We start from the raw sequence: 24,315 nt of genomic DNA, 5'->3' as shown, positions 1-24,315 counted from the left end.
TTACTCCCATGCCCAGCTTCTCAGTTGTATAAATGTACCATCATTTACTTAAATGGGAATCCTGGCAAAATTGATTTGTAGCATAGGTTTCATCTATTTGTATTCTAGAACTAGAAACCTCCGACAAGCAAATACTGTGTAGATCATCAGATGTTTTATTTGACTATTGCATAATTGTAAATAAATTACATTAAATATGTTCCCCAGTTCATAATGGCATAATTAACAAACTTAACTACAAAACTTAAATAAGATACAGGAAATTTAAGAAAAGTAATTAAAAAATAGTGTATCCGTACCCCCCAAAAATCCTTTGGACCTAATCACAACTGTGATCAAATGTCTGATATTCATTATTCACCATACAAAATACAAATCAGAACTTCCCATCAGTTACTTATTACCTTATAAAATATAAGATTTTTTTGTTCAAAAGAAATGTACCGGTATATTACATTATTACAGTCTTGACTTAGCAATTCATGATTGTAGTATCAGAGCCTTCATCAGGTATCCAGCAACATTATACTCAAAGATCAAAGTCTTGAGATATTGCTAATCAACTTTCAGCAGCACTCTACCAAGAGCACATATTAGAATAATAAAACCCAAAGCCAATTTCTCTACAAAATAAATATGGCTACATAAAAATAAAAATAAATCCCCAATCATGTTAATTTTCATGTTCATCCATTAATTGTTTTTCTTTTGTGAGAGGACCAGAATAGTAAAATTGGTGAGTTTAGGATAAATCAAAATGACAGACATTTGAGGCTAAGATCAAATCAGTCAGGGTCTTCAGTATATCCTGCCAGGATATTTCTCATAGAAAACAGTAACTCTTGTTTGTAGAAAATGTTTAAAAATTAAACTGCTTTGGAACCAGAAACATAAATAAATTAGTACCATCTTCATCTCCAAAGCGATAATTGCATTTATTGCAATTATATAATAGGACCCGACCAGATATATTTAGCATTTTGTTCCATGTCTGTACAAAGTAATTTACAATGTAACAAAATAGGAATTGAATAGCAGACTGATATGCAAGTGACATTCCTTTCGTCAGAGGGCGGTGTAAGATGATGTCTGAGCTCCACCCTGGTGAGGTAGCAATGGTTACCAACGGGGCGGAGGATGGCATTAGGCTAAGATACGGGCTTGAGCAAATATTGACTTCTAAACTCTCTGAGGAAGTGTGCTGAAAGCAGTTTCATTCATTGTGATCCAAAAGGCAAAACTCATCCTAGAGCAGCACTCCTACACTCCGGCACTGTGTCCGTACAAATCCTGATCTCCATGGGTCTGTAAAGTTGGGGTCAAACCCCCCCCCCAAAAAGGGGTGTGAAGTCTCTTGTCCTCAGTCGAAGAACCGACACTGCATGTAGGTCTCATGTGAGGCGGAGTAGCCAAACTTCTGGTAGAAGGCCACGTTGTCGGGAGCACATTCCAGTGTGATTTTGTAACAATCCAACTTTCTGCTGAGAAGAGTTAATGTCGAAACTAACCTACAAGACAGAGAAAGGTAGAACGAAAACATGAGCAGGAAAACATACAGAGGGAGATGCTTACTACATTTCAGGAATCATTTTGTGTGGATTTTGGGAACACTTACACGAGAATCTAAAAATCAAATCTACCAGGCTGCTACAGAAATGTGTCTTTCAGGCAGAGCTACTCACAGTTTCCCCAGCTGCTTCCTTCTGCATATGTCACTGACCACTACCTCCTCCACCCGGCCTCTCTGCAAACAAAACAACAGAGTGGGTCTTCACTCTTGCCAACACAAACAGACAGACCGACAGACAGTATACAAAATGATCAGATCAAGAACTTATCCCATAATAAGTCACATTGTAGATCAAAAGCCAGGTAAAATGAGCTGGACATGGAAGTCATTACTGTCAAATATCGGTGGCATATTTTGGAATATCAGTATGATTTTTATCTGCTAACCTTGTTATAGCAACACCTCTTCTGCACAACTGCAACATCTTAGCAACGTTGCTTCAGTTTGAGATGGTGTAAAACGGAGACTAGTCAGTGGTTCTGTTTTCCAAGTCAACTCTAGTTTTTGGCCTTCTGTCATGAGCTGTGTTGAGGGAATAGGACATCCTGTTGCTAGCCCAGATTACTCATGCATATTTGTTTATGCTTGTCTAACTATGATGTTAATTCATATCATTGTCAACTTTTTTTAAGCCGTTATAAATATTTGTGATGTTGACTCATAGCATACAACTACGTTACAGTATATTAATAGGTCATATCAGACTGAAGAGAAAACATGAAAATGATATTCTAAAAACATAAGTGGGCTTTGTTCATGGTGGTGGTTGTTTGCTGAGAAGTGCATCAAGTTAATTTACCCAATTTATCCATTTACCAATACATCAATGGGTAGGTATATGAAGGGGATTGGATGTAAGGGAAAATGTGAGAATTAACCCTTTTCTTGCCTGCATTGTTAAGGCTGTAATGTACCTTAGCGCAGGAGTGGATGAATTTGTGCTCTACGATCAGCGTGGCGGTGGCGACAACCTGTCCCAGATTTGTGTCTTCCACCACGACGACGTAGTAGTCTCCCGTCTTCTTCATATGCTCAAACTTCTCTGGGAGACAACAAAGAGCATCTTATTTATTTTCTCCTCTTGTCTTTTCATTCCAATTTGTGTTTTTATACTCATGTTTTCTGCAAAGTGTCAATATACCCCTCTGAAATGCAACTTAGACTCTAATAGCTATAGACAATTGCTTGGGGCATTGAGACCAAGTTAGACTGAGACAGAGTTAGACTGGGTGCACTGGAATTGAATGCATGTGTTAATGACAGTGTTGTTAAAAAAACACCCATCAGAACCTGTAACAATGTGAGAGAAGTCTGACTTACTAATGAACTGCTCTGGTGTGACGTCACCTGCCTGGGTGAGCTCAGATAAAACCTTGTAAAATCCTGGAAGACAAAAACAACATGGTTGGCTCTCTTCTGGAGAGGCATCTCCATTCTACCTGTTGTCAAGTCTTCATTTCCTCTGCAGTGCGGTGGCCTTTAAAGCAACTGACTGACATCACCAACGCTCCTAACCATTTCAAGGAAGGAAGGTGTCACAATATATGTCTTGTCAGTCCGGTCTCTGTCTTCTTACCCCTGTTGAAGTCTGCAGTGCAGAGTGGCCGGAGCACCAGGCCTTGGCCTGGGTTGGAGGGCGAGATGGGGGGAGAGAAGGAGACGGTGTTGCTGCTCCAGTCCAGCTCCTGGAGCAGAGAGGGCTCAAAGAGTGGAGTCTCGTCCAGCAGCATTCCTCAGTCTCTGCTCGGGGGATCAGGGGTGCGCGCGACACACACACACACACACACACACACACACACACACACACACACACAGACACACGAGTACATAAACTTGGCTGGACTGGGTAAAACTAGAACAAAGCACTCCTCTTCCCCCTAATTATAGTCCCACCACTTGTAGTCTCGCAGTAGGTAGATATCTACGTCTGGTGCCCAACTCTTAAAAAGTGACAGGCATGAATGAATTGACAACAGGATTTCTGATGGCAAAACCCAGATGTCATGTTTTGTCCAATTTTGAAGGCGATCGGACGAACAGACACACAACCAATTATAGGATAGGATTCTCCTTTTTATATATGCTGTCATCCGTTCTCTAAAAGCACCATGAAACACAGACACGCTCGAATTAAACGTGCATGAAACTGAAACACGTGAATGAATGAATGAATGAATGGCATACTTGAATCGTCCATGTCAAGGTGTTAACATCTGCAAAACTACTATTCTCAACCATGCCTTGGCAATATGTTTGCTCTGAGTGTCAAAGTCACAGAACTTTGTACTGACAAATAGACTGGAAATGTTGTCATTATTTTAACAGAAGCCCATGAGTGCATTAAGGGGTTAACAGTCTCTTATTTCTTATACCAGATGTTTCGGCTACCAGTCTCCTCCCATCCAGGATATGTAATATGAGAGGTGGCCATCTAACACAATGCTACCATTCACAGAACAAGGCCAACAGTTATCAATACTGTAACCTGTCTTTTACGGCAGGTAAGTGACCTGCAAAGTCAAATGGCTTAATATTTAATTAATTACAGTAAACATAATTAGATAGGTCAATACTCCAATGTGTCAGTTGACTGCGCTTCACTTCTAGTTTCCATAGCATCAAAACACAATTATAACTGCTGCGCAGCAATGGGTCGTGGCCGGGCAAGTCTCAAGGCTTTGAGCTAGAGTCCCCAAGTCAAGGCTGAAGTCTTTTAGCTATACTCCAAGTCAAGTCTCACGTCTTTGGTCACAAGTCCAAGTCAAGTCTCAAGTCTCTTATGGATGAGCGTTCTATCATCTGCTTCTGCTGCATGCCATCCAGTCTGCTTAGAACATTGCATAGCTAAAACTAAGGGATTCAAAGCAGGTTCAGGTTTCTTTGCAGCATGTAGCTTTTTCATCATCTGATTCCGTTTTTACAAAAGTAGTAGTTACTTGCCTCGCTGTTGTAGAGTGGATGAGGTACTGGCAGAGTTGATGTTAGATGGAGAGGGAGGCTGAGCGATAAATAGCCACCTGGGGAGTTTGTATCTCTTTGGTCCTACGCTGCAGGTCTGTGAGGTCACACAACTGATATACAGTTTGTATCTCTTCGGTCCTACGCTGCAGGTCTGTGGGGTCACACAACTGATATACAGTTTGTATCTCTTCGGTCCTACGCTGCAGGTCTGTGAGGTCACACAACTGATATACAGTTTGTATCTCTTCGGTCCTACGCTGCAGGTCTGTGGGGTCACACAACTGATATACAGTTTGTATCTCTTCGGTCCTATGCTGCAGGTCTGTGGGGTCACACAACTGATATACAGTTTGTATCTCTTCGGTCCTACGCTGCAGGTCTGATGTGGGGTCACACAACTGATATACAGTTTGTATCTCTTCGGTCCTATGCTGCAGGTCTGTGGGGTCACACAACTGATATACAGTTTGTATCTCTTCGGTCCTACGCTGCAGGTCTGATGTGGGGTCACACAACTGATATACAGTTTGTATCTCTTCAGTCCTACACTGCAGGTCTGTGGGGTCACACAACTGATATACAGTTTGTATCTCTTCGGTCCTACGCTGCAGGTCTGATGTGGGGTCACACAACTGATATACAGTTTGTATCTCTTCGGTCCTACGCTGCAGGTCTGATGTGGGGTCACACAACTGATATACAGTTTGTATCTCTTCGGTCCTACGCTGCAGGTCTGTGGGGTCACACAACTGATATACAGTTTGTATCTCTTCGGTCCTACGCTGCAGGTCTGTGGGGTCACACAACTGATATACAGTTTGTATCTCTTCGGTCCTACGCTGCAGGTCTGTGGGTCACACAACTGATATACAGTTTGTATCTCTTCGGTCCTACGCTGCAGGTCTGTGGGGTCACACAACTGATATACAGTTTGTATCTCTTCAGTCCTACACTGCAGCTCTGTGGGGTCACACAACTGATATACAGTTTGTATCTCTTCGGTCCTATGCTGCAGGTCTGTGGGGTCACACAACTGATATACAGTTTGTATCTCTTCGGTCCTACGCTGCAGGTCTGTGGGGTCACACAACTGATATACAGTTTGTATCTCTTCGGTCCTACGCTGCAGGTCTGTGGGTCACACAACTGATATACAGTTTGTATCTCTTCGGTCCTACGCTGCAGGTCTGTGGGGTCACACAACTGATATACAGTTTGTATCTCTTCGGTCCTACGCTGCAGGTCTGTGGGGTCACACAACTGATATACAGTTTGTATCTCTTCAGTCCTACGCTGCAGGTCTGTGGGGTCACACAACTGATATACAGTTTGTATCTCTTCGGTCCTACGCTGCAGGTCTGTGGGGTCACACAACTGATATACAGTTTGTATCTCTTCGGTCCTACGCTGCAGGTCTGTGAGGTCACACAACTGATATACAGTTTGTATCTCTTCGGTCCTATGCTGCAGGTCTGTGGGGTCACACAACTGATATACAGTTTGTATCTCTTCGGTCCTACACTGCAGGTCTGTGGGGTCACACAACTGATATACAGTTTGTATCTCTTCAGTCCTACACTGCAGGTCTGTGGGGTCACACAACTGATATACCAGCAGGAGCTGCTTTTTCCTCTTATGGACAGACTGGATGCTTGCTGGTGATGTTTTATGGGACCGGATGCTTGCGTGTAAAAACACACACTGCTTCCACTTATATAGGCTGAGCCAGGAAGGATTTATGACATCACTGATGACATCACAATTGCTCGAGTGACATCACTGATGGCATCACAATTGCTCGAGTGACTGATTACATCACAAATACAACCTAATTGCCCTAGGTAATTAGGGCAATTAAGGCTATACATGGGGGCAGAATTCAACAATTTGATGCACTGTGGGCTCAATTCCCGGATCAGAAGTCACGTACACAAGAATATGACTGTATTGTGTTTGTGGGCTTTTAAGAAAGACACTCACTTAACTTACAGATGACCACCCTGCTGTGAGGGGAGGAGATAATGGCGCCCCCCTTGTCGTCTCAATTGTAAATAGCTCGACCATATCCACTGGGTTCAGTAGGCAAGTAGCTACAGATTTTGTGATTCAGAAGATAATTTATTTCCCTGCAAGTTGCAACACCAATTGCCCACGTTGACAAATAAATGACTGACTGATTGATCATACAGGTTTGGCTGGCTAGCTAAAGTAGCTATTACTAGGTTCTGTTGTGGCTCTGACAGCTAGCTTACAGCTCAGGCACTACCTGATGACAGCTGTATTTATAGAACATCTTCGTCTTCTCCTGTCTCGTCTCAAATAACCAGCTAACCGAGGGCTTCCTTCAAACTCCACCCAGACACACAGCTAGCTTGCTATATAACGTTAGCTATACACGGCGTTCACATTCCCTTCCATAACATAACTTGCCGCTACTTACCAGTGTGACACCAGGAGTAACGTTGGCGGTTGAACGGGCTATAACCGAGAACACACAGAAGTAAAGTGAAAGTGACAGACAGCCTGGTTTTGTATGTATGAGGCTGGGCTACATCACTGACCGTACAGCATGGGCTGTTGTTTCCGCCTGGCCATCATGAGCACTTCTGTATGACGTGGCAGAGATGCTGGAGGTAAATAGGGGCGCGGCCCGATGACGTCAGCAAAATATTTAATGACATGCTAGCTAGAATAATAAAACGATAATAAAATAAAATAAAATAATCTCTCTCTCTCACACACACACACATTTATGGGAGTAATAATAAACTCAAGGGTCCAGTGTCTAGACAGCTGGATCACTATGAATAGTAGGCATGGCTTCATTATCTTAGTTCCTACCAAACCAAAACAGCTATTTGAATAAACAAAAATCCATCTCCCATCTAGTCTACACATTTGACTCTCCCAGTGCATGACTGCTTTAATAACAATGGGGTTCCTCACAAAAAAAGATCACATTTTGTTAAAAAGCTGTAGAAGCCCTGTTTATTGAGTCTTTTGTATTCATTAATAGCACACTTTTTTGTTTTTACAAAAAAAAACATTATTTACAGAAATTATCCATAATTATAACCATTCTTGATTTAGGCACAACAATACAGGAAAGCTCAGTCCAAAAAGTATTTCAGTTTGGATCAAATATGTAATGGTTACAAAAAACATAACCCACGATTAGGAAAATGTCATGAATATGAAAAGTCGTTAATTCAATGAAACCAATTGTCTTCACACTGTCTGATCTTTTCTTCTTCTTTTTTACATTTTGACCAACAGTGAATATCTGAAATCAAAATCCTGTATTGCATCTTCTCACAACCCCAGAACCATGGGTTTGACCAATATAAAATAACACATGAAAGATCACAAGACCTCCGCTTTTAGTGGAAGTTTGTGGGATGCTCTTTGGGATAAAGTGGAAGGAAACAAAAGCACTTGTCTAGATTCATGCATAACTCAACTCAAACCTCCTTTGCACTGTAATCACACAAACCCAACACTTATAATGCATCATCTCCAAGTATGAGTCTGTTTATATATAACTGCAAAATCAGCTACAGATTGATTTGAGCCTGCAAGGGCCCAGTCAACACTGTTGAGATGAAGTTGTAATTAATGAGGCATTTCATACCATGAGGAGACAACCCTCAGTAACCCTTGCTACCAGTCTTTTGTAATGCAAAATCACCAGTTCTTCAATTTTGTTGTTAGCATAAAATACTCAAATAGGTTAAAGTTAACAAAGGTAACACCATAACCACCAGCTAGAAATATATTTTTTTGTTTACCGGCAATCAAAAAAGAAAAGAAAAAGTGGTTTGGATGGAATCTATGAACGGGGTGTTTAAAGTACCCCACCAGTATGCTGTTCCTGCTTAGTTCCCCTCAGTGTGAATCGACAAGGCAGCACAAATGATGAGCGAGGACCCAATTATTATTCTGAGCAGAAAACAAGACTCATTCAGACAGAAATGCTCGCAAGGAGCGCGTGATTTGAGGAAGGATGAGAAAGGATAACACCGGCTTTTCTTGTACAAAATGTAATGCATCCCCTTTGTTGCCTCAGAATCTCAGGGGAAAGGTAACACACACCTTCACATTCCCACCTGTCCCCGTTGTTATGAACAAGACGCAAACTGCTTACAATGGGAGACAGCACGCACTGAATACAGAACAACCCATGAGGGTCAAAAACACTTTGTCTGCAGCATTATTTCGATAGGTACATTCATATTTGACAGAAAGGCTGAAAAACACTAAAGTGACTCTTAACTCTTCTCTTACTTTTTGAGGTAAGAAATAAAAACTTTACAGGATGCGTGTTGTCATCGTCTAGCCTACTCTTAATTCACAGTTGAAACTCATCTCATAAAATAATACACGCAAAAACATCAGTTGAGTTTCAGTTGAACCCCCTTCTGAACAATTCAACTGAACATCAGTTGAACCCCCTTCCCCCCATGAATGCAAAAATAAAAACAATTAAAAATAAATCCGATCAAAGGAAAATAACTAAGACCCAAATAGTAGCTTAGCCTAGCAGTGGCACCTTCAAAACCGACTTGCATCTTTTGAATGCGATGCATGCTCTTTTCCGACAGCCAGTCCTAAGGATGGCAGATACTGATCTCTACTGAAGCTGGTGGTTGTACTGTGCGGCAGGTAAATAAGGGCAACGCAACTTTTGCACTTGTTGACTGAGAACACCTCCATTTAAAAATACTCCAAGAAAACTGACGCTGTAATTGATGAAGCTGAGGCCATTTGCAATAGTCTCATCTTAGTGAGGCAGCCCAAAACAGCTGAAAGTCCATTTGCAGCCAAAGGCTGTTTGCAATGCTTTTTTATTATCGTTTTGCGTGGGTGATACCACTGATTGTATAGCAAATGGGGGAAGGTGGAGCTACCTCTGTCAGTGCCTCTTAGGGTGACAGTGGGATAGACACTCCTGCGAGCTATTTCTGAAGCTAATCCGTGAGCCAGTAAATGGGTGTGGTATCAGGGTGCCGGGTCTTGTTGGCTCTGCATGCGCCTCTCTGCAGCGGCCGCCATGGTCCTACGTCTCAGCACAGTCAAGTCCGATTCTGGGACAGAGTCCTCCTCCAGTGTGGGCAAATCCTCCTCTTGCTCATCTGGACTCTTGATCAGATATCTCCTATAAGGAAGTAATGGTGCACATGTAAGAATATGATCACGTCAACACAAAATGCAAGATATGGAGAGAAGCAGCAAATCAGGTATCTCTATATCTCGATTATAAATTAATAAATGTCGAACAGAAATCACATTGGGTGTTCTGGTCATGTTACAACTTATTCATTTGGTACAATCAAGCCTATTCAGCCACTCTGGTAACTCTTTCTCTTACTCGTTTGACAGTATCAAGAGTTGTCCTGCTTGGAACGAGGACTGAGGCCATTATCAGAAAGGTGTCATTCTATTTGGATAAAACAGAATCTGTGCAGCTATGAGGCTCTATCAAGTGTGGTCACATCCCTGACAAAGAAAAAGACCTATGCTTTCAATTCAAAAACAAAAGCCATTTATTTGGAATGTAAAACATGTCTTAGTCCTGCTGCTTCCATTGAACCCACCTGCGTGCTTGCTGGACCATCTCCTCTTTCCTATGCTTGAGCATCTTCTCCCTCTCCTCGGCCGACTTGGAGAAGCGACTGCCTCTGACCTCCATGTTGTCTGGCTCACTGGGGCCTGGCTCTGCGTCTCCACTGGGCCCTGCCTCCTCCCCTGTGCCGGGGCTCACCTGGATGGAGGGACGCTCTGCGGCCTGAGGAGGGAACACAGCCATGTACTGACCCGCTTTTATCCAAAGCCACTCCTGGACAACCCGCTCTACCTCGTGAGCCACACCCGCCCCTACAGCCCCGTTCACATTGTGCGATTTAGATGACCAACGTGAATGAAACGTGGTGAAATCTTTGGTTGTGGCTACAAAAACGCTGGTCGTGCATCACGCAGAGAGAGAGGTGCAACTGGCTGATGGTTCAGCAGCAGTGGTGATAACCAAACACGTGGAATGGACAGGACGCATACGGATGCCAACAAACAGACTCCCAGGTGACCCCCGCGCTTATGACCTCATATTAATAGGGGTACAGAACCGAGACGAAGTTGTCAAAAGAGGATACCGATGTGTAGCGAATACTAAAACTGAAACAATCTCTTATAGTGGGCATGAATTAAAGATAGAAGGCAATACATGGCCCCGACGTTTAGATAACCTGGGAGGCGATGGGGAAATTGAGATGGAAAGATGGCTGACTAAAGACATGTCCCTGGACAAACCCAACGGAAACAACCGCCATGTAACCAGACTGACAGTCAGGTGTGGAGGAAATTTGGCCTGCGTTGCAACAGCGTTGCATCATGAACATTTGGTAGGAACAGAGGACTGTTGGGTGTGCCAACAAACAGCCAGGGGATTGAAAGGTGTTGCGTTAAATTATGACGACACCCTGACATTGGGACCGCATGACAACTCGTCAGTCACATGCGCCATTCCGAAAGACATGATTGCAGTATTGGAACTAGGGAGAAAACTGCACAACCAGACGTGGGAAGGCAAAACCCATGAGTCGCAAGTGAGCTGCAAAGACATTCCGCAGAAATTATACGGGAACCCAGCATTGGCAGTGATACCCCAATTAGGTGATACTTGCCTCTGTCGGAATGTTCATCGTGAAGACAACATCGGCATGTCCATTTGTGACAATGAAATCCATGTGACTAACACCAGCCCTGACTGCTCTGCTAAAACTAAAACGGCCGATGTCACAGTCTTGCGACCAAAGATAGCCTGAGACAAATTCTGACAGTGTCAGACATTTACGGTGACAATCTGACAGTGTGACTGCTGGTACGACGTACGTCTACTGACAACCAATAGAAATGAAACACGGAACGACACACTGACGTTAACGTTACACCCGTAAATGCTAAATGCTAGTAGCTAGTTATAAGATTGGTAACACTCTTAAATCTGTAGGTGGCTTAAAATAAAGCCCTGACTGACAGACCTGTGTAGGAAAAGGCACCTGGATGCGTCCCTCAAGGATGTTGTCGGTGGTGACCTCCACAGAGCGGGTCAGCTGCAGGTCTTGCAGCACCAGGTAGGAGGGGACCTGGGGGAACATCTCCTGGATCTGATGGGACTGATGCGAGGATGTGCAGCAGGAGCAGAGGACCAAAGGGAGTGGGGGAGAGAGTTGGAGGAGGAGGCAGAGGACAGGACACAATTGATTGATTGATTTTTCTAGTAAGTGTAAAAAGGCAAATATAAACAAGTCTTAACATGAAAATAACTGAATGTCAAAGCCGCTGTAAAATACCTGATGAACAGAAACCTGTGAATTTAAATAGTAATGAACGATCTGAAATCAGGGATTATCATTAGGGGTGAATTACTATTACCAATTACTGATTAAAGCCCCTTAAGGCAGCTTTGCACTGTGCCTAACCATGTCTGTTTTAGCTATCTTCAAATGACTGTAAGGGTGCTTTCACACTGGGGCCCAGGTACCGTTCCTGAGCACACTTGCCCCCAAATTGACCCCAGTTTCGGAACATTTGACGAGTGTGAACGTTGCGTTTCGTTGCGTTCCGTGCCCGGGCGCACAACAGGGAACCGTGACAGGATCCACTTGAAAAGGTGGTCTGGGGAGCTCTTTGGCGTGGCCGGGCACGGAACACTTGCGAGTGTGAAAGCCAACCGTTCCAAACCACATACACAACACACGGGCGAGGATCAACTCCAGGCATAGTTGAGGACGCAAGTGCACTCTGTTCCGTTTCCGAGCGCGGAAGAAATGTTGTAATGTGAAAGCTGACCAGCGGGGGAGAGGGGGGGAATCGTTCCCGGGTGTGGAACGGAACGGACCGAAAGCAATCGTTCCCAGTGAGAAAGCAGCCTAAGGCACAGCCTCCCATGGTTTACTGCTTACATCATGTAGATTGAGCATCTAATTGTGAAAGCCCAACACGTGGTGCTAAATCTCTTGTGAACAATGAGGTTGTCACCTTAGTACCAGAAACTCACCATGGCAACAAGCTTTTACACAGAGGGCAGACACCTTATGAGCAAGCATATTTTGAGGCAGTAGACATCGGATAATGAATATTAGACCAAATCAACATAGATATCATTTGGCTTAATGTAATAAGTATTGTTAGTAAAACTATCCAACTACCTCGTCTCAAAATACCACGTGTATCACTGCTCTTAAAAACCAACAAGGACATGATCAGACTGGAGACATACACTCACACATCATCAGACTGGAGACATACACTCACCATAGCAACAAGCTGGGAGTTGTTGGCCTGAGCAATGCCTAGGATATTGGTAGTATGCATTACCTCCACTGAGAAACTGGGCAGCCAGCTGGCAATACGGGAGCCTGCAAAGAAATGCATGCATTTCAGAAGGATTACTTGTCATGTCTATTTGTGTCAGGTAATTCCAAAGACTTCTAGCTTGAAACAAGATAAAAAATGTGAACCTCAAGCATAAAAAAAAATACTCAAAATATCATTGGAACTGATGGTAGAACTGTACAACCACCATTCTACAGTCCCTATGAGCTGCTTTCTAATTCTATGTACCAGACAGTCCAACAAATTCTACTGGCATGTACCATCTTTATCCATTAAAACATGAAAACTACACATCAATAACCTGTAATAACTGTATATCTGTTGACTGATCTGCTTAGAATTGAATAATAACAGCAAACCAAGGAAGTAAGGGGTTCCACAGGAAGTAGTGGGTCTAGCCTTATGGACATATGGCAAAAACAAAAACAAAAAACAAAAAAACACTTGCCAAAGTAGGGTTGAGCCAGTGCAAAAAATATATAAAACCGGTTTGATATATGGCTGAATATATACTGATTGGCCACTGGGTGGCGACCACAAGCTGCTCCTGTGCAACAGAGGTTTGTTTCTTTGCAAGAGGTCGCACCTTATTTTTGTTGGGATGTGGCTCTGCATGTATTTGTCAACTCCCCTCCATGGATGTTCCTGTCCTAGCAAATATGATAGCCTTGTAGATTTCGGGCACTAACGGGTTTCTGAGGTATCTTAAGTATGTTCTGTATTTGTCTTCATAGCTTATTCCTGGGACGTGAATTTCATATTCAAGGAAAGACTGTATTTGCATAATAGCATTATGTCCAACAGCTCTCTTACTTCACATGAAAGACTTCATTGAAAAGTTGTAACCAATCCCCATGACATTTCAAAACATTTTGATATAATGCATCCAAAAACTATATCCCCAGTCTTGTATGACTAGGAACCCCGCAGCTATTGCCATGCCCAGGTTTGTGTCTGATGATGGACTTACCATCAAAGTGGAAGAAGTGGTTATGTTGGTTGACATGTGGTCTGGCATCTGCCGCAGCTCCTCCAGCGGCCATGTTGTCTTCCAGGCCTCCTCCCTGCTGCTGGCCCCCCGCCTGGGCCCCATCACCGCTGATGTTCAGGGACATCCTGCAGGTGGGACATGAGGTGTCCTGCTCGAGCCAGGAGCGCAAACAGGAGCTGCAGAAAACACATAATCGCACACATACAGACAAGTAAGTCACAAACTCGGTAGATTTTCTCAGAATTTTTATCAAGCTACTCTAACATCGAGGCAAGTTTAGAGAAGAAATGTCAAATTTATCATGTACATTATGATCCAAAACACTGACATTTGTATTACAAGAGCCAACAGTTGCTCCTTGTTCAATTTGACCACAAAAACGATAGATACCCTTGTATGCAAGATTTTGAGCACTAGCCCATATAATCATACAGCACACAGGCCTGGCATGTCTAGTTGCCCGCCGCCCCGCTCCATTAGCCATCTTGATTGTGGCTAGGCTTGCACAGGCAGAACAATACTAGCCACAAGCTGGTGGTGCGAGTCAAATGTCTATATCTGTATCATGCATAGCAGCAGCTCCTGTCGATTGGAAGGTCCCTCTTTACTTGTGAAAGAGATGGCCGCAGGGTAGTTTGCGTGCTGTCGTCATGGCATCCCAGCAGATAGCACAGTCATCATCGTTAGCTGCCAGCTCCTCTGCAGTAGCAACAGAAAACCTGAACACAAAAGACAGCAAACACAAAAAAAACACAAAGTTCATGCCATGGTACAATATTGTATAACTCATCTCGTTGTGTAAATATTTTTGTGAAAGCACACAAGTTACAAATGAACATTTAGCCCACTTCGTAGAAAATAAATATGATGATTTTTGGTCCATATCGCCCCCAGTCCCACCACACACACCCCACAAAAATGTACCTTTGGTGATATTGAATATATGAAGGAGACACACATAATAATGGCGGGAAAACAATAGGGTAGGATATCTGCCAACTCCATTAGAAATAATTTATCTACCAAAAAAAAGGTAAAAGAAAGAAGAATGCACCTGGCTTCCATGTTGTTGATGACGTGAAGGTAGTTCTTGTGGCGGCGGACGCGGCGCTGGACCTCATGGAATAGATAGCGCAGTTGCATGAAGATAACCAGGCTTGCCATTGATAGCCAGATGTTACCAAAAAGCTAATGAGAGAAATATGGACACAGAAAGAGCAAGAGAGTCAATGATTCAACTGTACATTCATACAGCCCATCCAAGTGATGTCTGGATATATTCACCAGTTCACTGCATGTTTAGAAAGGGCTTATGTCAAAAACAAGTCAAACTGAGCTCATGTTTTCAAGAAGAAAGAAAAACTGACTGCACTTCAAATGAGTTTCAATTTTCTGTCATTGACCTTTTTTATTTATTTATTTGTTTTATTTTATTTTTTACAATGACAAGAAAATCTGAAGGCAGTGAAGTGTGTGCTCGAAACGTCACTCTGTTTGCTGGATGGCTAAATCAAAAGGTAAACGGGAGCCCAGTGTGCGGACCTTCTTTCTTTTGACATTATCAGTATAGTGCACAGGTCTGTCATGTCTCACCAGCATGTGGATATGGTGCATGAGGTCCAGGAAGAGCATGGCCAGCTCCATGATGAAGTCTGTGTAGTACACATATGTCCCCTTACTCTCCCAGGTCCCCGGGTGCTTCAGATCCCACAGGTGGATGGCGTACCTACAGGAAGACACACAGCTCTTTAAGGCAATATCCAGACAGAATTGTGGTGGACAATTTTTACTCTCAGCTTAATAATAGGGAAATAGAAAATAAGGCAAAATGAATACATGCAAAAAACATTTGCCCAACTACACTGCTGTAGGAATTTGCCTGCGTGGCACAGCCTTCATTTGAGTTTGAGTTTAACTTTATTGTCCCATAGGGAAATTTGTCTTAGGCATTTGTGCAGCAGCAATAGAGCGTGACAAACGTGACAGACAGTACAGTACAGCTGATGACAAACAGCACATAGACAAGAGGACAACATAGTCAGACATAGTCAGACATGATGGCAGCCTGGGCTACGGGTTAACAACTCTACCTAACCACGTATTGCACTTCAAATATTGCACTTCAAGTATTGCACTATCCCAAAACCGCATTTCATTCCATTTCATCAGATAAACCAATACCATCATAAAACCATAGTTCCTTAAAAAAAACATTAAAACCACTGACTGTAAAAGGATAAAAGGTAAAAAGATAAAAATGTATATATAAAACTAAGGCAAGATAAAATATGACAAGACAAGACAGGCTGCAGGGACAGCCGAGCTCAAAGTGAGCTACCATGTGTAGTATAATGTCAAGGGACATAAGGGACACTGTCCCCTAGTGGGAGGACAGGCAGTTTATTTAATAAGGCTATAGATGTTGGGAGGAAGGAGTGCTTGTAGCGGTTACTCTTAAAGCTACAAGCTCTGAAGCGCCTTCTGGAAGGTAGTAGCTTATAATCAGGGTGTAGAATGTGTGTGGGGTCGTCCAGAATTTTGAGAGCCAGATTCACTGCCTTTTTTTCGAAGATGGTCTGGAGGGGAGGGAAGTCCCTCTGCCCTATGATCTTCATAGCAGTTTTTATCATTTTGTTGATTTTAGACTTGTGCTGGACAGAGAGGGTGCCGAACCATGCCTCCATACCATACCTTATTAGGCTACCCAACACTCCATTGTAGAAAGTTAGCATGATCTTAGAACTTACTCCAAACAGTCTCAGCCTACGGAGAAAGTGGAGTCTTTGGGCTAATTTACCGCACATATAATCAACATGTATATTCCATTTGAACAGGTTGTCGATTTTTACACACAAGTATTTGTAGGAGCTAACTTGTTCAATGCAGCTCCCCCCTATGACCACTGGGTCGTGGACTTTGACCGCTTTGGGATCAAAGATCATTTCTTTTGTTTTAGATGTGTTTAGGATTAGACTGTTGTCCTCACACCAGGCCTCAAAAGCCGAAATCTCCCTGTGATACACTGAGGGACAGTCATCTGCACACAGCAGGCTCAAGATTATTGTGTCATCTGAGAATTTAATGACAGTATTATTTGAATGACTTCTCCTACAGTCATTTGTGTAGGCAGTAAAAAGGAAGGGAGAGCTCACGCCCCCCTTGAGGCACCCCCATACTGCTAAATGTGGTGCTAGAAAGAGAGCCATTAACCATGACCTGTTGCGGTCTCTTAGATAGAAGCGAATAAAACCATTTAACAATGAACGGGTTAACGTGCATGTTTAACAGCTTCTGGGCAAGCACATGAGGTCTAAGCGTGTCAAACGCTGAGCTAAAGTCAGCAAATAGGACCCGGGCGTACGCCGCAGGCCTCGCTAAGTGCTTGCTTATCAGATGCGTCACACTGACGATAGCATCCTCAGTGCTGCGCCCAGCCCTGTACGCATACTGGCAAGGGTCAATGTATGGTGCCACCTCCAGTCTGAGAGAGTTGACTATGACTTTCTCAAAACATTTCATGACACTGCTAGTCAAAGCGATGGGTCTGTAATCTTTATTAGAGGATGGGCAAGAGACCTTAGGAATTGGGATTACAATAGACTTTTTCCAGAGATCAGGAACAGTGTGACTATCAATTGACCTCTGAAATAATAGGACACAATGTGTCGGCTAGCTCAGCAGAGCATTGTTTAAGAATGACGGTTGGCAGACCGTCAGGCCCCTTTGATTTCTTCATGCTCACTTTGCTGAAGATAGATTGAACCTGATTAGGATCAATAAAAAGACGGTCAGAGGAATGACATGTGATAGTATCAAGATTGAATCCCTCTCCAGCTGCCTGGGAGGAGGAGTCTGTGTTGAATCTGAGGAAGTCATCATTTAGATCATTAGCTCATTAGCTTTTTCTGCATCATTCAAAGTAACAATCTGCTTCCTACTAGGCTTCATATTAGTGATACTTTTCATAAAGTCCCAAAGCCCTTTGCTGTCCATTGAGCTGACACCGGATGCTCAGATCAGTTCAGTTTGAATACAAAGATTTTGAGGCAATGTTTCCTTCAGCAGGAATAGATAGCAAGAGATTAAATGAGACTAAATCCATTTGGAGCGCATCAAAAAGTTTAGAGAATATAAGTACAGTGGAAATATAAGATTGGTCAAAGCTGCCCATCTTACACATAACGCCCGTATAGAATGGCTTTAAGCCAACATGCCTGGCTCAAGAAAAGGCCACAAATAGTAGAAATAGTCCCAGCCAGGCTGTTGAACCTTTATCTACTCCCTATGTATGCTAAACACAGGATAAAGACACCTAAGGACTTCACATGAACCACTCAATCATTCACTAAAGAACAGGGCAATGGGTTCCCACAAACACAATTCTGCAATGTACTAATCTAAGGTGCTTCAATACCTCCGTCAAGGAGGTTCGGTTTTCGCTGCTTGTTTGTTTGTCTGTCTGTTTGAGGGTGTCTCTCTGCAGGTTTACGTCAAAACTACGGACCCGATTTTCAGGAATCTTTGTGGAAGGTTCAAGGTTGTAGCATGGGCCAAGGAAGGAGCCATTCCATTTTGGAGCGCGTCCGATCTGACTCAAGAAATTTGCATGTCTGGACTATTGGCCTTGGCGGACAGGTCTGCGCTCTCCGAGTACACTTCTACTTTTACAATAGTTTAAAAAAGTATTAGTTTTAGGTTAAACCCATTCATGAGTGCCTCCCTTGGTTAGAGTTTTCACTGCTAGCGTAATCCCAATCGCCCCTCTTTGGGACAAAGAAGGCTTTCAAACTGATGCTCATGGAAACAGAGGAAAAACAAATGGTAATGCTAATATTAGCCCCCGAACCATTCGAAATGCAGAGGCCATGTTATCAGTGCTGCTGTGATGTGTGTGTGTGTGTGTGTGTGTGTGTGTGTGTGTGTGTGTGTGTGTGTGTGTGTGTGTGTGTAAGGGGGCTTTAAAGGCACTTACCGCATGATGACATGCCCCGTGCGTACAGTCAACAGAAGACACTGGGAAAAAAATATGTATCAGTTAATACACGTGTATATATGATGTCATTCTTGCGCTTTCATCTTTCCATAAAAACAAATACCAAATATGACATTGCAGGTAATGCAAAATACTAATAGTATCTGAGAATGCTTTGTATAATTAAAATGGTACATTAATTTTATCAGGCTCCTCCTCTCTTGAAAATGAAAAATAAATAAATAAATATAACATAATGTAGAAAATTAACATAACATTTTAAGTATACTCATTTTGGGAGAAAATTTGTCAACGTTAACATTTTCTTTTTTAAATCTTGCACAGCAGATTTCCATTTCGCCCCAGTTGTGGTGCCTGGCTGGTTTCTCACCTCTGCTGCCATGAAGGCGAGGGTGTGCATGCCATGGGCAGCACCCAGCAGACCACAGACCACAGCCAGACCACAGCAGTCCAGCAGCAGGGAGACCAGCAGAGACAGCACTCGCACATGGCTGTTCATGGGAGTGGAGGGGGAGAAGGATAGCTGTATGGGGGGGAGGGGACATTATATACATTTAAACAGGTTGAAAATGGACTACAGGGTAGGTCCAATAATTCTTTCGGCTGCAGGAGAGGGTTTTGCACACACACACACACAGCATATAGCCTACAGCCTTTCTCAATTCTACAAAAGTTAACTCTTTGAAAATACCACAAGATTAGCCGAGGACACTGATACTACCCTATTCCTGTAACCAGGCAGTTCAACCAACACTTGTGATTATTAACGCAAAGCTAGAAACTAGAGGAAGAGGTCCTTATTCCCTTTATAGGAGTGGTGTGAGAGGAGGAACGGCTTGGGTGACCGTGACACATTAACCAAGTAAGTACTGACAGACTGCTGACCTAATAGACCTACAGCCAGAGCTGCACGTGCTGGGAGGGCCACAAGACATTCAAATACACTAACTGATAACAGACATTTGACAGCTGGGCTGGCGGAAATGACCTACTGGTAACACTTGACACCCAATCAGCATTACATCACAGATAACATCAACCTGACACTGTTTTCAAATGTCATTACTTCTGAGTGATTAACTCTGATATTGAGAGTCTTCTAACACACACACAACACAATCTGATACACATGGTAATGTCAGTGATGTGGCTGAAACAGTATCAGTCGCCAAACATGCAAGCACAAGGTACTATTAATAGATCCAGAGCTGGAAACAGCACTGATCACGCTCAGTCTGCAGACCTACAAACAGCAGCAGTGCTAAAACAAGTCACAGAAAAAGTAGGCCTGGCCCTATCATGTTTACTCTGTAGCCCAAACAGGAACAGGCTCTTACCTATCAAATGGAATGGAACAAGGTCTACAAAGTCTGACAGAAATGATGCATGGGCAACATTTTTGACATATTGTAGATGGGCAATGATGCTAATAATCATTGTTAGAGTTGTTGTTGTTTTTATCCATGTTGATCGTGCTTAACCCTACTCCTGCTTAATGCAAAACTGGTTATTTCCATTGCCTCATGTTTCATCAGGTTTGTACTTAAGCACGGTAATATGATAATCCATTCAAAAGAACCTTTATGTACTGTTTTCAACTCATGTTTCTGAGCTCATGTGTATCCTCCAAATTACTAGTGTAAAAACAGCTAATCTTGTTAACATGCTACATATACCATTTGATACATACATTTTTGGCATGGATGGCCCCAGTGGGAATGGCATCCATAAAATAAGCTCTGGGTCACAACAAAGTAAAAATGACTTTATAATAATAATGAGAATGTAGTTTTAAAAAAACCTACATATTCAAAGCGGTCTCTGCAGAGCTGGATCATGAGGTGTAGAAAGATCAGGGCAGAGAACCACAGACACCACATGACCACCTCCTCCACTGTCTGCACGTTCAGTACGCCAAAGATGAAGATGAACTTGTAGAAGATGAAGTTCCAGAACCTGTCTTTCATGTGCTGAGGGATGAACACAGAGCAAATGGAGGTGTCAGAGATATCAAGCTGTAACAAGTGCAAGGATATCTCAAACAGTGGAGGTTAGGTTTGTGTTGTAACAGATACAAGCTGGGACCCAACTGAGCTCATAGGCCTGTTTCTTGATGGGTCGACACTCGAGCTGCATGGCTGCAATGCATATTTCCATGAGCCTGGGTCCCTGTGTTCTCATTTGGGCCTTGTTTGCAAGAGGTTCATAATAACACAAAACAGATATGATCAACTTTAATGTAAGCAGGGGCATAGTGGAGGGTAAATGCAAGTAAACACAGTTCATTGATATGAGGCAGAGAGTTGACTCACCTATTTTCAGATCAACTGTATAAATCAATGAGGGGAAACAAGGTGGGTGAACTACTCACATTGGATACTTTACCCACCTCTGTATTTACCACTATACCCCTGATTGTAAGACTGCTGTGAGTGACTACACAACTCACCTGCTTCTCACTGACTCTCAGGGGCCCAAACACCACACACTGGATCATCTTAGCGATTAATATCAGAGAGCAGCAAAACGTGTTGACTAACACCTGGGGAGGGACACAGAAGAAAGAAACATTGTTGTTTCTTTCTTACAAACAAGCATATCTTATGAGAAACTACAAAGTCCTATTATGAAAACTCACCCATACAAAAAGACTGTCAGTGACGAGATACCACAGGACAGCGGTTGCCAATTCTGTGTCCCCAATATCATTGACATCACTTATATGTTCAAGATCAACTTCAGAGGGAGTGGGTGTTTCATGATCTGTCTCCAAGGTGCCAAAGCCCTGGTCAGTCACAGTGGTATAGGCACTGAAGATGCTGCCAGCGAGCAGGGCCACACTCAGCACTGTGTAGGTCCGTAGGCTAGGCCAAGGAAACCTCTCCAAGAACAGTAGAGGCATTGCAATGTTTTAGACTCTATACTTCTCAGACCACCAAGAGAATCAGCGTATAAAGATCCCCGAGCTGAATGAACTCTGCAAACAACCTGTGAAGGCAGAATGTGTGTAACAGTTATAAACAATAGAAAAGTAGCTGTAATAGTTGTTGGTAATAGTTAGATGATTTACAAAGTCTTGCAGTGTTGTGTAACGTTAAATGGGTTTTCAGCGGTTTACGTTTAACTGAGACGATTAGCGTTACCAAAAAGTGAATCTATAGCCAAATAACGTTAAGACAGTTATGACAACTGTGCCAAATACTTACCGATACGACTGTCTTTAACGTTAGCCGAGTGTGTTAATTTAAGTCTGCTGCTGGCTAACGATTAACTCGTTATTTAGTGATGGGCGTTCACGCCCCTAACATAACCTGTTTAGCTAGCTTACCCAGCTACATTAGCGTTAGCTAACACTAGCTCGCTAGTTAGCTAACGTCACCTAACCACTGTTTGCTAGACCCAATAGATAACGTTACCAAGTTCGTAAACCTTGACTTACAGTTTGGTAATATTCCAGTTATATCCGATAGCCAACGCCCCTTGTTTCTCGTGACTTTTGATGTCCTAACGTGAAGATGCTAGCTAGCGTTAGCTAGCTAGTTGACAGCTTCGTCTTGTTTATTTTCGGCGAGTTAAATGTTAGCTAGCTGGTTGTATGTGAGAGGAGACACTTTGCGCATCATAACAACGTCATCTTAACTTTAGTCATATGAAAAACTGTTTTCCCATCTCGTCAGCAAATTCGCTGTATCTATGTAGCGTTACATCACATCTACTTGACAATATAGCCTACCTAAAATACAAAATGTTATTTTCTCGTACTTTTCGCATTACATTAATCGCATTACTTCCTGGAAAACGTAGTCTGACGTCATACGTACAAAAAAATTCTTCTTCTTCTTCTTCTTCTTCTTCTTCTTCTTCTTCTTCTTCTTCTTCTTCTTCTTCTTCTTCTTCTTCTTCTTCTTCTTCTTCTTCTTCTTCTTCTTCTACGTCGGTAGGTCGCAAATCAGCTTAACTATGTGCATACAGCCACCTACTGTACCAGAGTATGTAGAATCAAGGTAAGTGTGTGTCTGAGAGTGTGTCCCATCCTTTTACAGTCTATGGTCCCATCTCTTGTTACTCAATAAATAATCCTGCCTAGTTTCCGCTAATACCAGAATACCACTCTATCTTAAAAACTGAATTCCCGACAGCCCGTCAAACCCCCACATCCCTTTTTTAAAATCATTCTGACACTAATTTCCCAGGCTTCCTAGCCTGGCATCGCCAGACCAATTCAAATTCCATTGCATTGCAACGACCTTTGGCCTGTTCGTCACACAAAGTTAATCATTACATGGTCATCAACTGATCTCATTACTTTCAGTTCTAACATATCGTTTTACGGAGAAGGCTAAAATCACAAAAATGAATGACTTGTCCACTTCAGAGAATGTTACAGGCTTTGCGGTAGATCAGCTGTCCGCTGTAGGTCGTCCAGTTTCCAGTGTGATCCTGGGACTGTCCTTCCTGGTGGGGGCTCCGGGGAACCTGCTGGTGATCTGGACTATCCTGAGATATGTCACGCAGCGCTCCCACACCGTGCTGCTCATCCTGCACCTGGCTGCCGCTGACCTGCTGGTGCTCATCACCCTGCCTCTCTGGATCTACTCGCTGGCGTACTCCTGGGTCTTCGGAGAGGCCTCCTGCAAGGCCATGGTGTACATCATCAAAGTCTGCATGTTCAGCAGTGTCTTCTTCATCACCCTCATGAGCGTGGAACGCTTTCTGTTCATCTGGTATCCTTTTGAGATGCAGGCATGGCAGAACAGGACCATTATGGACATATTTCTGGGAGTGGTGTGGCTCCTGGCTTTCCTTCTGGGAGTTCCTGCCATTCTGACCCAGCATGTGGATCAAACTGATGAACAGTGTCTTGCGAAGGAGTACACTTCTGTGGTGCAAGAGGTGATCTGCTTATGCCTGGAAACTTTGGGTGGGTTTGTAGCTCCCTTCACCATCCTTGGTATCTGTTACTGTCTAGTAGCTGCCCGGCTCAAGGGCAATAAGCATCTCAAGCACAAACAGAAATCCATGGTTCTCATCGGCAGTGTGGTGATAGCCTTCACACTGTGTTGGCTGCCTTACCATATCATCAACATTATCGATCTGGTTTGCATCCTAACACAGGGCACAAATGATGGACCTAGATGTGTGCCACTGCCGGAGAGTTTAATCTTCATCTCCGGGGCCCTCACCTTCATTAGTAGTTCAGTGAACCCTGTGCTGTACGCCCTCATTGCTACGAAATTTCAAGGGAGTCTCCAAGAGACCCGATTGGTCAGGCTGTTCCAGGAAGTGGCCACTCACACCAACAAACTTAGGGAACAAGTAGTACAGTATCAGATTGGCAAGAGGGCACCTAAACCACATACAGAGCAGATTGTTGAGAGCAGATTGACATTGTGTGAGGAAAAGTGGTGA

General features: G+C 43.2%; 3 protein-coding genes across 5 annotated transcripts; 1 reads left to right on the top strand and 2 right to left on the bottom strand.

The window, feature by feature from the left end:
* Window positions 1-172: 172 nt before the first annotated feature.
* On the bottom strand, window positions 173-7,109 carry LOC310788987 (glucosamine 6-phosphate N-acetyltransferase-like). Its single transcript, XM_083650596.1, has 6 exons — window positions 6,972-7,109; window positions 3,147-3,310; window positions 2,891-2,953; window positions 2,485-2,612; window positions 1,683-1,744; window positions 173-1,508 (listed from the first exon to the last, which is right to left on the bottom strand). Exons 2-6 carry the CDS (start codon window positions 3,298-3,300, stop codon window positions 1,361-1,363), a joined length of 555 nt encoding a protein of 184 aa, XP_083506722.1. The 5' UTR covers window positions 3,301-3,310; window positions 6,972-7,109; the 3' UTR covers window positions 173-1,360.
* A 392-nt stretch (window positions 7,110-7,501) lies between these two features.
* Window positions 7,502-22,674, bottom strand: LOC310788832 (E3 ubiquitin-protein ligase AMFR-like). Of its 3 annotated transcripts, none has more exons than XM_083650404.1 (14): window positions 22,346-22,674; window positions 21,545-21,894; window positions 21,356-21,448; window positions 20,712-20,876; window positions 19,277-19,429; window positions 18,886-18,926; window positions 15,507-15,639; window positions 14,968-15,101; window positions 14,522-14,632; window positions 13,893-14,089; window positions 12,842-12,945; window positions 11,566-11,700; window positions 10,126-10,316; window positions 7,502-9,686 (listed from the first exon to the last, which is right to left on the bottom strand). In XM_083650404.1, exons 2-14 carry the CDS (start codon window positions 21,806-21,808, stop codon window positions 9,530-9,532), a joined length of 1,878 nt encoding a protein of 625 aa, XP_083506530.1. In that variant the 5' UTR covers window positions 21,809-21,894; window positions 22,346-22,674; the 3' UTR covers window positions 7,502-9,529. The 3 variants fall into 3 exon arrangements, with proteins under 3 accessions (XP_083506530.1, XP_083506531.1, XP_083506532.1); XM_083650405.1 differs by having other exon boundaries at window positions 11,584-11,700; XM_083650406.1 differs by having other exon boundaries at window positions 12,905-12,945.
* Window positions 22,675-23,259: 585 nt separating this feature from the next.
* On the top strand, window positions 23,260-24,315 carry LOC310788755 (leukotriene B4 receptor 1-like; the record flags this gene model as incomplete). Its single annotated transcript, XM_083650319.1, has 1 exon — window positions 23,260-24,315. One exon carries the CDS (start codon window positions 23,260-23,262, stop codon window positions 24,313-24,315), a length of 1,056 nt encoding a protein of 351 aa, XP_083506445.1.

This window comes from Poromitra crassiceps (genome assembly GCF_964638095.1).
Source record: "Poromitra crassiceps genome assembly, chromosome: 14".
Classification (NCBI taxonomy): domain Eukaryota; kingdom Metazoa; phylum Chordata; class Actinopteri; order Beryciformes; family Melamphaidae; genus Poromitra; species Poromitra crassiceps.
The sequence above is the reverse complement of the archived record's forward strand: the minus strand, read 5'-3'. Positions and strand labels throughout refer to the sequence as shown.

Bases quoted from the DNA above. Each gene is read 5' to 3' on its own strand.
- LOC310788987 (XM_083650596.1), bottom strand. From the start codon at position 3,300: ATGCTGCTGGACGAGACTCCACTCTTTGAGCCCTCTCTGCTCCAGGAG. The intron at 2,613-2,890 runs GTAAGTCAGACT...GTTGTCTCCCAG, and splicing joins CACACCAGAGCAGTTCATTA to AGAAGTTTGAGCATATGAAG. The intron at 1,509-1,682 runs GTGAGTAGCTCT...TCTGTCTTGTAG, and splicing joins AGGAAGCAGCTGGGGAAACT to GTTAGTTTCGACATTAACTC.
- LOC310788832 (XM_083650404.1), bottom strand. From the start codon at position 21,808: ATGCCTCTACTGTTCTTGGAGAGGTTTCCTTGGCCTAGCCTACGGACC. The intron at 14,090-14,521 runs GTAAAGAGGGAC...TGTTTTCTGCAG, and splicing joins TGCGGCCATCTCTTTCACAA to CTCCTGTTTGCGCTCCTGGC. The intron at 11,701-12,841 runs GTGAGTGTATGT...TCCTCGCATCAG, and splicing joins ACTCCCAGCTTGTTGCTATG to TCCCATCAGATCCAGGAGAT.